Genomic DNA, 12,500 nt, shown 5'->3' with positions numbered 1-12,500 from the left:
GTGATGCTTACTAATGCAGGGATATTTTTGTACGGTTTAAAACTATGCATAGAGAGTAGATCTTTGTAAGTACTCTTGGTATCCAAAAAGAAAACTGGAGGTAACCATGGATTCTTTAGAGATGATTAAGCTTCAATTTGAGAAAGAACGCCATACATTACTTTGTATTTTAGAGCTTTTCACAGATATTGTTCATGAATTATCTTTGACAAATGCATTGTCACCCCCAATTTTCTTTTTGGATTTCAATAGCACTTGTTAAGATCTACAGTTCTGCATAATCATAAATCGGGGCAAAAATACCTTTTAATTAGTAGGCACCGGTTAAGTTTGTTGGTTCTCTTCTGTGCCCTCTGCATTTTGTGATTTACCCTTCCCTTAAACAAACTTTTTGTTCAACCTGATTTAATTTAATTTGTGAAGTACAGTGTATCGTTGTAGATGGACTAGCAGCTGCTTAAAATTGCATATTGATTTTATCGTGGATGGTGTTGATTCTTTGCATTTGTGTGAATTTGTTTCTTCTAAGGACTGCCACTCCAACAAAAAATAACTTTTACTCTTTTACTCTGACTAATCAACCAGGTTTTGGTTTATACTTTGATGTAGAACATGTCAGAATCTGAAGCAGTTTTAGTTGGTGGAAAGATTTTTACGTTTGGTTCATATAGAATGGGTGTGCATGCCAAAGGTTAGTTTTAACACCTCTCTATAGTATGGTTTGTTATGTTGTATCAATGATAAGCCAGCAAACTCAAGTTTAAACTTTGTTTATGATGCACTGTAATTATTTACTCATAAGCCGAGTTGTTTTCTCAGAAAATTAGAGTGGTACCTGATAAGAGAATTTCAACCAAGGAGGTTCTGCTTACATGTACATGTATATCAAGAGTTAAAGCAATAATAATTAAAACAATAATAAGCTCCTTTTCAGCTTATAGCCAAGCTAGGTAAAGAAATGCAGTACATGTACTGTAGTGTTGTTGTGATATTAGGATCAGTTTTTAAACGTGGTATGGTCGTTTTTTTACCTATATAAGATGGACTTTAGTGTTGTTAAAAAAGTTCCTTTCGCTAATAACTTTCCCTAGGTTCTGCTATCGATACACTTCTTGTTGCTCCCCGCCATGTTGACCGCAGTGACTTTTTTGGAACATTCTATGAAACTCTAAAAACTAATGAAGATGCCAAGGAATTGAGGGTAACTTTAAATACTCCTTTTCTTCATTAAACAAATGTTTTGTGATAATTATTATAAAAGAAAATATTTGTGGCATGAAAGGCAGAACGGACACTTTCACTTATACATTTCGTAGCGTAGGCGTTTGCTTTGAATTCCCTTTATAATCTGTGCGAATTGAAAAATTTGTTTCTTTCGTTTGACTTTCCTTGCAACGGTTGTAAAAAATCGTTAAAATGGAAAGCATAATTATTATAAAAGAAAATATTTGTGGCATGAAAGGCAGAACGGACACTTTCACTTATACATTTCGTAGCGTAGGCGTTTGCTTTGAATTCCCTTTATAATCTGTGCGAATTGAAAAATTTGTTTCTTTCGTTTGACTTTCCTTGCAACGGTTGTAAAAAATCGTTAGAATGGAAAGCATAGCTGTGTGAAAAATTTGAGTGTCCGTTCGGACAGTTAGGATCGTTTGATCCCGAAGAGTTTGACAATTAAAATTATAATTGACTATAATAGCTCAGGCTCTCTTGTCATTTTGCCAAACCATTCACATCCATTCACAAATTTCCTTAAACTGCCAGAACGGTATAATCAATAATATTCGTTTGGCAATTTGACGATCCGTTCAAATTTTGATGATCGTGCATTTGAGCAATAATGCAAACCGTCCGCACAATTTTGCCATCCGTTTGCACGATTTTAAAATTGTTTGTTACCCGTGCAGTACATGTTCATGTGTTTTCAGCCGTTTAATGGATATCCAAAGTGTCCGGTTTGCCTTTCACTGTCACATTTTGTAGTACAGTAAGCACTCGCATTGACATGTAAGAACACGTGGATTAAGAACATTAGGCTGAAATTTGGCCAATAAAGCACCATGTAGTGAAAATAAGAGCAAATTCAGCCTGATACATGTAAATCAAAGATGATCAGCCTGAAGCCTGAAATCAGTGTTCTTATATGCAGGTGTTTACTGCCTCTTTCAAGGGCTTAGACCAAGAGACTACATTTACAATACATGGGGAAAATTTAATGAGATTAAATGTCTCAAAAATTGATTCAAGACTGTGTGCAGGCCTTTTAGACCTTGTGTTTCTTTTTTTTTTTTTTATCTGAAAGGCAGTTGAAAAAACATTTGTTCCGGTTATCAAAATGGTATTTTGTGGCGTAGGGGTAAGTCACAGTGATGATGATGGTAATAACGACAGTGATTAGGATGCAGACAATTTTATAGCCCTTTAAGTATCCTTGAACTCGCAATTCTGCCTTTCAAAGTTTTTTTCACATATACATGTAGTGTGCTTATTGTGAGCCATTAATTAATGGCTCACAATAAGAAAATTCATTATTCTCTTTGATCTTATTCAAATATGGAATGTTCGACATACATTGTTTTAAATCTGAAGGATCAACGCAGGGTGAGAGGAAGTCCCAAGCATCTGCTTACCAGCTGTAATTTCATCTTTAATTTAGTTACTAGCCAAAGTCTCTGAGGAGCTAGTCACATGACTGCTTAGAAGTTTGCATCAGAAAAAAAAGCAACAATTAACCAACAATGCCACACATGTTCAAAATGATGCTTGCCAATCAGGCAACCCGCAGTAAGAAAGTCCTGGGCTATTGGACAGCCTTTTTTTCGTGCCTTTTCAACAACACATTTTGATTCAACTTATCTTTTAGATGAATGTGGTGTTTGCAAGACTATCTCTACCTGAGATACCAGATGACTTGAGTCTTTTGGATGAAAACCTTCTAAAAACCTTGGATACAAAGTGTGTCAGAAGTTTAAATGGCAAGTCAAAAGAAAAAACAATCATTACAATAAGCAAAGAGTCTGTTGAATTACATGTACATGTACTTGATTTTCATCATTATTGGTTTGTCTTTCAGGTTTTCGTGTCACAGATGAAATTCTACATTTAGTTCCCAACACAAGAAACTTTCGGCTTACATTAAGAGCAATAAAATTGTGGGCAAAAAGTAAGTTTTGAATCCTTTTGTTGCATTTGCATTGTACAAGAAGAAATCTTCATTAGGTTATATATGTCTTTGGAAGAATAATGCTACATGTAGTCATTGTGTACTTGTTTTAACAGAGCGAGGAATCTATTCCAATGTTCTGGGTTTTCTTGGTGGTGTATCATGGGCTATGTTAGTGGCTCGCACTTGCCAACTGTTTCCTAATGCTGTAGCAGCAACACTACTTCAAAAATTCTTTCTTGTATTTTCCAAATGGTAAGTAAAAAGTGAAAAATTTCTCATGTCCAAAGTGGAAAAAGTACAGGTAATCATGTCAGTTTTCAACTTACCTCTCTTGGTTGCAATTTGCATGTTTTTCTTATTTTCTAGGGAATGGCCAAATCCAGTTTTGCTGAAAAGTAGCACAATACCAAATGAAAACAAATTAGCACTTAGTTTCCCAGTCTGGGATCCAAGAGTGAGTATCCTTTAATAATCATTCATTATAATGGGGTATTATTACACGAACATGTATGACTGGATGATTGCAATCTAGAACATCACTAACTAAAGACAGAGTTCATTGATTGTTTTGTATACATTGTTTCATAGAAATAAAGCAACAAAACTAGTTAGTTCTTTTCAGACAATCAAAAATTTGAAATCAAGATTGGTGCAGTACAAGTACATTTGGCCAAAATACAATTTGCTGGAAGACATAGCTACACTGTATATACTTGAAACAAGTTTTTGCCTTCAGCCGTCGCGAAATGGGACATCTAGCCTTGTCTTTGAGATCTGTCATCTTGGATCTTTGAGGATGACTTTGGTGCGTGCTGGCAGTCAGTGGACCCTGCTGCATCTCTTCATTGGACGCCTAACTAACGGCAAGCATCTCTGGTATATCAGAAGGAAATTTCTGGTCTGAAAGATCCTTTATACATCGAATGGTACAGCTTCTTTCAATCCTGAAGTTCTGCTGCTCAATCTAAGTGGAGATGTACATCTTCAGCCTGGTTCTGTTATTTCGCAAGTTAAAACTAAATACAAAGCTCTGAGATGCCCTCCATTCCTGGTCATGTGAATGAATTCCAAAACGGACAGCATCAAAGGAGGCGGTGTTGGCGCCTATATCAAAGACTCCATAATACATGGAAGGGGAAAGGATATTGAGTCACGTTATCCTGAGTTTGAACATCTATGGCTCGAGATTAAGGCCCGTAATAAAAACAGCCAACTTCTTCTGGGAACGATTTATAAATCCTCAAGAATCCTTAGCAACCAGCAGTGGTTATTGCAAATGGAATATTTACTTACCGACTTAACAACATCATGAATGGTCTATTGATATCAACTGGGGATTTCAAATTATCAATTTACTTCAACCTGATGCAGGTATTAAAACTCATGAAGATCACCTGTCCACCTGCGCCATGGCTAAAACATGATGAAATAAGAAGCCTCCAGACTGAACGGAACATGTTATGTTACAAAGCCCATGAAATTAATACTCCACAGGCATGTGAAGCATTCTGCAAAGTGTGTTGCCTTCTAAAAGAAAAAATCAAAGCTGCAAAACAACATTTCATTAACAAAGTCTTATCATCTTCTAAACCTAAAGAAGTTTGACGAGTAATACACTGAATCCTTCACCCTCTGTTACAACCCCTGAGACTTGATGTAAATAGCCTTAATAGATTCTCAAGGATCGATCATGGGACCTTTAAGGAGGCTCGAAATAGGTTTTTGGGTGTGCGAAACTGGGTTCTAATTCCTTGCACAGTAGTTTTAAAATCTCACGAATCTCTCGTGCAAAAAAAGTAAATAATGGCGACCATGGACAGTGTTAAAACCTGTGACTCCTCAGGTCGCTTTTCTTCCACTAATAAACTTTCCGCAGCAAGGAAAAGAAAACGCTGTGCAACAGATTTGCTAAGGGGCATGCACTCTAAAAAAACGAAAATATTGTAGTAAAGAGAATCGGGATGAGGAAGATAACGCACAGTGGATGGGAGCAACTTGAAGTGTCTCAGTAAGTTTCCGTCTTATTTTTTTTAAACTTGTTTGCTTGTCAGGTCTCTATTTTCAAGGAGGGATTTGTCGCTTTCATGCGAACCTTACATAAGCTGAATGAAACATCTCAGCTCACAATTTTTCAGGAAATGCTCAGGGAAGTATTCCAACAGGAGCAAGAATTGTGGACCTTGAGGTTCTAGGAGAAGGTCTGAAGAAGTGCTTTGGTTGCATGAAAGGTGTACTTAAGAAATTTTTCTGAACGTGAAGTCAAGCACAACTTGATAAGGAAAAAAAAATGAAGCATCTTGTTTTAGTAGAACATAAATCTGCCAAAATGCCCTGCAAAAATAAATGAATAAATATATAAAAAGTCAAATGATATTGAGGTACATCTGGAGATACTGTATTTAGTGAAGATGAACTGTAGTTAATATTTCAATACAAAACGTGGGCACACAACAATGTACTATTTCTGATAGAGGTCTCTCTATTAACCGGATAGGAATCTCTTTGGTCTAGTATTTCATTATGTTGTTGTCCTTTACAATGAGACTATAAGTGGACTGGCTAGTAAGTTCACAGTAAATTGTCCCTCTTGTGGAAAGAAAAACACAGTGTCAACATAAAAAAATGAGTTTTACTAATGTGTGAGCCAGCGAGCCAAGAAGCGAGCCATGGCTGCGAGCCATGTAAGCCATGCGAACCATGACTGCAAGTCAGCATGCGAGTCACAGTTATTGAAAACTAACCGTTTTAAAATGGGTGCTTAGACTTAATAACTGTTTATCAGTGCTATTTGAAATGGGTGCTTAGACTTAAATGCAAAATTTGCATGGCTCGCATGGCTCGCTGGCTCGCACATTAGGCAGACCCTAAAAAAATCATAGAAATGGCAGTAGAGGACCAAATGCCTTTGATGTTAATAGCAGAGCAGCCCTTGCTATCTAAATGCTGGAATTGGCTACACCCATCTTAGCACTTTAACAGCAGCGCTTGACATTTCACAAGTGAATCATGTCACATTTAAGGCCAAAGAAAGGGCAGTTGGAAAAGCCATTGAAAATGTTGCTGCAAAGAGCTGTTTAAAGGCCATAGAAACTGAAAAGGAAAATACTCTGCAAGGTATTAGAGGGTAGCCCTTTCAGACGAATTGTTACTGTAACCTCTGTACTTTCAATAGTATCCAAACAACAAACCAAAATTTAAACTAGTAAAGAATGTTCTTTTATTTTTGCTCACTTTGTTTGAGGATTTTTTGCAAGGAGTGCAAGCCTCTATGTCTTACCTTCCACCTTGCCTCCACCCACAACCCAAATTTCTCTTCTCTTTAGATGCAACAAGATGACTAAAATTAAATGAATATTACCAAGTGTGTTGTAACTGTTCTTCTAAAGTCATTTTATTGCACTGTTTCCATACATATAAAGTTTTCGTCCAGCAATAAGGTCTAGGAAGCACACATTTGTGTAATGTGATTCACATTGGGAGACTGACAATAACAGAGATTTCAGTATGTTGACTTTAAAGTTTAAAATAATTATTGCTTTCCTAAGTGCTTTGTAGAACCTTTCACTCCCCCCGTGGGACCTTTTGCTGTCCTGATGATTATGACAGCTCAGAAACGAACATTGTAGCAATGAAATAAACAATGACAATATTGAGGCTTCAAACATTAAGACATTAAGTGACAAAACACTTTTTGCATCCATTTGATTTTCTAGCTGCAGAGGTTGCTGACAGCAGTGGGCTCATTGGGAGAGCTGTTTCATCTGACCTGGCTTGGCAAAGAAGGAATGGGGGTCGCAACTCCAACACTGGTCAAAGGGCAGTGATGGGTGCCCATACAGGGCAGGTTTTAGATTATGGAGTGCAGTCAAAAATGTGCAGGAAAAGTATGAATCATAAGGCTCATCAAAAAGCATGGAGCCTGATGTTGCTGTTGTTTTTTTCCATCATGCAGTTAAAAATGGAGTTAAGTACAACATCTGCACTGGTGATGATGATGCCACAAAACACGCTTATCTTAGAAATAAAGTTCCTTATGAGGTGGAGAAGCATTCTGATACAGTGCGTACAAAAATATCCCTTCTCTCAAAGCTCTATGCATTGAAAACAAGTAAGAAGTTTCCTGGTGGCTCTCAACTCTCTGTAAAAGTAATAGGATATTTAGGAAAATGCTTTGGTTATTGCATAGCACAGAACAAGAACAAGCCCCAATCACTAAAAATTTCTATCCAAAACATTGTTCCTTATGCCTTTGGGAAGCACCAAAATTGAATGATGTATGGTGTTGCTTCCAACAGAATTCAGAAAACTACCGGCACAGTGAACTACCTTTTGGAAATGATCTGCATGGTGATGAACTCGAAAAAAGCATTTATATTAGTGTTCAAGGAGTATTCAACAGATGTTGTAGTAAAGAAACTTGCACCAGCGGCCAATTCACAGAGGAATGAAGACTTAAATAATTCTGTTGGATCAAAAAATCCCAAAATTAGATTTTATGGAGGTAGCAAGAGTAACAGTTTTCGTGTTGCCTGTGGCATAAGCCAGAAAAATGAGGGACAAAACTGTGTGCCAAACTTTGGAAGAAATGAACATTGTACCAGGTGTACTTTGCAAGAAGTATTGTGATCAAACTGACCAAAAATCACTCGAGAAAATCAGAAAATCCTCAATTGGCTACAAAAAACGATGGTCTCAACTGAGAAACAAGAATTTAAGTTCCAATGCAAAGAAAGAGGAGAAGGAAGGCACCACCTATCAGACTGGAATTGGACTTAACTTAGACCCAACACAAAGCACCGGTTGTTTGGCAGATTTATCAACAATAACGAGGAGTGTAACAAGAAGTCAGTTAGAAGAGTACGAGAAATTGGTTCCACCCTTTACCCCTCGCCCAACCCATCCACCTATTTCTTGTAAGGACACCATAAAATATGAATTTGTTGTTTTTGACATCAAAACAACTTCAACTGGAAAGGATGCACAGATTTGCCAGCTATCTGCCATTAACAAATCTGGAAATTGCTTTGACGATTATGTCCTTCCTACATGCAACATCAATCACCATGCTTCTCTAATAAGTGGACTATCTATCAGAACAATAGATGGTAAAAGAATCTTACCGAAATACAACATTCCCGAGGACGGTCTTCTCCATTTCTCTAGCACAATGCCTTGAAAATTTTGCAAACTTCATTTCTACTGGCAAAAGTAATTTTCATACTGTTCTCATTGGACACAACTCCACAACGTTTGACACACCAACTCCGCTTCGTAGCGGTGGACTGACCTTCAAGCAACGACTTACATCAAGGAATTTATTTTTTGCCGATATGCTCCATCTTATCCGTACGCTAATCAAGGCTGGAAACACGTCCTTACAAGTTGACAACGCATCGTACAGGAAATTGCTGAAAGTGGGCTGGCTTACCACGATTTGAATCACCTTTTTGCGAAGGCTGTCAAAGAAGGACTGTTGGCAGTGTCGAGCCAGGTGCCCACGACGTCGAAATCGACCAGATCTCCAAGAGGAACGAACAAAACTGCCATTTTATCCAAAATCGTTCACCACTTCAAAAGCAATAGAGTTGATTAGAAAGACGGGAAGAATTGATTAAAGCATCAAGAATGACTCTGCTCCACGATCGAAGATGGAAGGAAATGGTTGCATTCGATAATTTCAAAGCATGTTTGCTAGACGAAAACCCTTATTTAGACAAAAGATGTATCTCCTATTCACGGCAAACTACGAGAAGATTGCACAAAAAAGTTGGACGGTCACTAAATCATTTCAATGGTCCGACTCCCTTCTCTCATGTGCTGGCTCGAATGAGCAGGTGATGCATGCGTGAATGCTGATCTTGTAACCCCCTTATTTTTCATGATTTTGCAACTTCATTCGTTTATATCTCTGCTTCCGGACGGTAAATTGTTTTCATTTTTTGCATGTTATCTTATATTAATTTAAATTTATTTCTTCAAAATTTAAAACAATTCTGTCGGTGAAAAAAAAAGTTAAAGACATTTGAAACAAACATATTCTTCTGTAAAACTGACCTACGAATTTTTTTTAATTTTAAGTGTTTTAGAGATTATTTTTAACATTATCAGGTAACGCTGTGTGGGAAGATTTCACTGACAATACTGATGTTAAGGTTTAAAAAAATGCCTTATATTGTTGCCATGGTAATGGTATTTTGGAAGAAAATGTGATGTGAGAAATCTATGATGGGTACTTATAGTAATACTCTGGCCAAATTTTGTGTTGATATGATTACCCTAACTATATCTAAGAGCAGACTATATTTATTTGTGTGAAAAAAGGGGAAACTATTTCCAGCCTCCTTAAGCCTAGTTTTCATGTGTCGGGAAAATCCCAGGCGATCGGAGATTGCACAGTTTCTCGACCGTCCCAAATTTTGCCGACATGTCGGAAAATCAGCAGATGCTTGTCCTAGATTCTCCCGATAGTGACTTTGGCGGAAAATGGAAAGTGCGCGAAAAATTGAAACATGCAATTTAGAGAATTGGTAACGAGCTAAAAACCATCGCCGACGCCCCTGAAAGTAGAAATTTGAGTTTTCATATGTCGGGAATGATCACCGACGATCGCAATAATCTGGGACACGTTGGGAAAATAGAAACGGTCTCTTTTTTCCCGATTCGTCCCCGACCATCCCAGATTATCGGAATGTCTACGATTTATGGTTTTCATTAGTCGGCAAAATCTGGGATGGTCGGGAAACTGCTTAATCCCGGATCGTCTGGGATTTTCCCGACTTATGAAAACTAGGCTTTAATATGCAACCTCTATGTTGCAGATCTCCACAAATTATTGCTATGCTACCAATGCTTTGCAAGGTCAAAAATCTGTTGCCTTTCCACATTAGGAGAAACCTTGCCCAAGCACTTGTCCTATCGAAATTATGTTATAATGATATTCTTCTTCACTCACTACTGAATATTTATCAGCACGTCTTCATAGAATAGTACAAAAGGCAGCTGCAAGCTTTGTCAATGGTAAATATGCAACAATGCTTAAAATCCTGAAATTGAATTGGTTACCGGTGACTGAACAACGCGAATGGCATTTTCTTTAAAGTACACACAAGAGTTCATACAGCTCAGACTGGCCAAATTATTTAAGACTAGAGACTTACAAAAATAATCTAAACTTACACTCCATCAAGGGTATACAGCTTCAGAGATCAATGATCGCCAATACGTTTCAAGATTAGGCTGCTAAGTTATTCAGTAACCCTCCCCTTTCCTTGAGAAACTGCATGAACCAAATTTTATTTTTTAAGGAGACAAAGAAATTGCTACAAGATAAAGCCATGTCCAGATCATAATTTTTTTCCCCTTCTCTTTATCATTGTAAATATTAAGTATTTAGCGTTTTTAACATAGCCTTTCCTAAGTTTGTTTTGATTGTAATTAACTTTAGTCAGATATTAATGGCTGAGGAACCACTTTGTGAAAACGCTGTTATTAAAATTATTATTATTATTATTATTATTATTATTATTATTAAATATGCGAGGACAGACTCCTTTTTTGTACATGTAGGTCAATGATTATTCTATCAGTAGATGTGGAGAAAGAAAAAAGTTTTTGCACTTTAATTGAACATTGTACCATGTCAAAATTCAATTTTTATGATCATTACTACAGGTAAATCCTGCAGACCGATATCATCTGATGCCGATCATCACACCAGCATACCCACAACGGAACTCCTCGTTCAATGTATCCATGTCAACAAGAACGATCATGAAAGAAGAGTTTGATCTTGGTAGGTGGATTTTTATGTCATAATCTATGGACCCCTACCCCCTACCCCCCTCTTCCCTCCTTAAGGAACAAGGGTGGCACTGTCGGTTAGTGCACGGCCTTGGTGGTAGAGGTCCCGAGTTCCATCAATGGATCTCACATCCTTGTTTCGACTTCTTTCCTTTCAGTGTAGCCTAAGTAGCTTTAAATACCCTTAAAAACGAAGCACTGATGGAAGGAGGGGGGTAAAATGGGCGCACCGTCGGCTTCTTGGGAGAATACTCTCTAGAGAATAAAGGAACTTCCGACGTTAAATAAGGTGTACCTTTACCTTTACGTCCCTGAATCTGAAGGAATGAGGAAGTGATGAGAACTTAACTGAAGTGACAGCAAATGTTTTTTGCCTACTTCGTTTACTGTAAGTTGTTTTATGACAAAGCAATGTTGTTTTTTATACTTAAGTGTCAAGTGACATTTGACATGTATCACAATACATGTACCTTATAGGAAATTAACGCTCCATGAAATTAAGGTATTGGAATTTAATGTAAAACGACTTTGAATAAGAAAATTAATGGGAAAGAGGAGGTAGAATTTCACAATAAAGGAAATTAACGTGATTAAGATAGTTTGTGGTGACCAGTGGAACAAATTTATTCAACACCAGGTTTTAAAAAGAATCACTGAACACTGGTTAACAAAACAGTCTTCAAAATTCTAATTAATGTAGGGGTTAACAAAAAGAAAGCTTGTACCATATTTCGTTTTTTAGGTGCCATGAATGTCTGGAAAGGTTTCAAAATTAGGGTTAAAAATAATGGAAATTAAGAGTGCGGAAATTACCCGTAGGAAACGAGAAGCGCTGCACAGCGCCTCAAAAGCGCTGCGGAATAGCGGTACAGCGGATGTGCAGCTGAAATGGAGCGTTTGGGAAGGTTTCCCACAGCTGATGTTGCAGCCATTTGAAGCGCTTGACATCAAAGTGCAGCTGTTTTGCAGCTATCGAGATGGCTGTGAATTAGCTGCACGACGCAGAGATTCAGTGAAAATTGCGTGAACGTGCCAACGCGAAGTTATTTGTGCTGATGGGCAAATGAAAGTTTTTATTGCGACACGAAAAACGCTACTTACAAAACAAAGCAGACACTACTTACAACACTAAGTACAATACCATTTACAAAACATTGCTTACACTACTTACTACACAACACTTCCCAGACTTCAATTCTTACACCACTTTTAACAGTTTGTTTTTCTTTTATTTAGTTACCGCACACCTATGTACTTAGAAAAATGCAATTCAACATGGGTTTCCACTTAGCCTCTAGCATCTTCCTATTATTGTACTTAGCGGCAATATGACATTCAATTTTATGTTTTCTTTTAATTAGTTCCTTATAGGAAGGGAAGAACGGACGACAGTTATTCCTACGACAGTTCCATAAAATGTAGCTTACCTAAAACAATTAAATAATTAAACAAAGAACATTTACCTAGTATCTGTGACACCAACTAAATTAGTCTTTAACTCAAGTTTCCTTTGTTCTTTGGCTATAGCGATCCA

The 12,500-nt window shown here is 37.4% G+C and overlaps 1 protein-coding gene across 5 annotated transcripts in view; it reads left to right on the top strand.

Annotated features, from left to right (window-relative positions):
- The window catches only part of LOC137978997 (poly(A) polymerase type 3-like), a 46,947-nt gene that overhangs the window by 3,185 nt on the left and 31,262 nt on the right, over positions 1-12,500 (top strand). For 4 of the 5 annotated variants that reach the window (XM_068826137.1, XM_068826136.1, XM_068826138.1 and 1 more), the window contains exons 5-12: positions 610-691; positions 1,092-1,201; positions 2,303-2,356; positions 2,864-2,975; positions 3,074-3,163; positions 3,280-3,418; positions 3,533-3,620; positions 10,838-10,958. In XM_068826137.1, the coding sequence (XP_068682238.1) occupies positions 610-691; positions 1,092-1,201; positions 2,303-2,356; positions 2,864-2,975; positions 3,074-3,163; positions 3,280-3,418; positions 3,533-3,620; positions 10,838-10,958 (796 nt within the window). The remainder of the gene's footprint in view (positions 1-609; positions 692-1,091; positions 1,202-2,302; positions 2,357-2,863; positions 2,976-3,073; positions 3,164-3,279; positions 3,419-3,532; positions 3,621-10,837; positions 10,959-12,500) is intronic. The other variant, XM_068826139.1, reaches the window with a different exon arrangement.

Source organism: Montipora foliosa, chromosome 12 (assembly GCF_036669935.1).
Source record: "Montipora foliosa isolate CH-2021 chromosome 12, ASM3666993v2, whole genome shotgun sequence".
In the NCBI taxonomy this organism is placed as follows: domain Eukaryota; kingdom Metazoa; phylum Cnidaria; class Anthozoa; order Scleractinia; family Acroporidae; genus Montipora; species Montipora foliosa.
The sequence above is the reverse complement of the archived record's forward strand: the minus strand, read 5'-3'. Positions and strand labels throughout refer to the sequence as shown.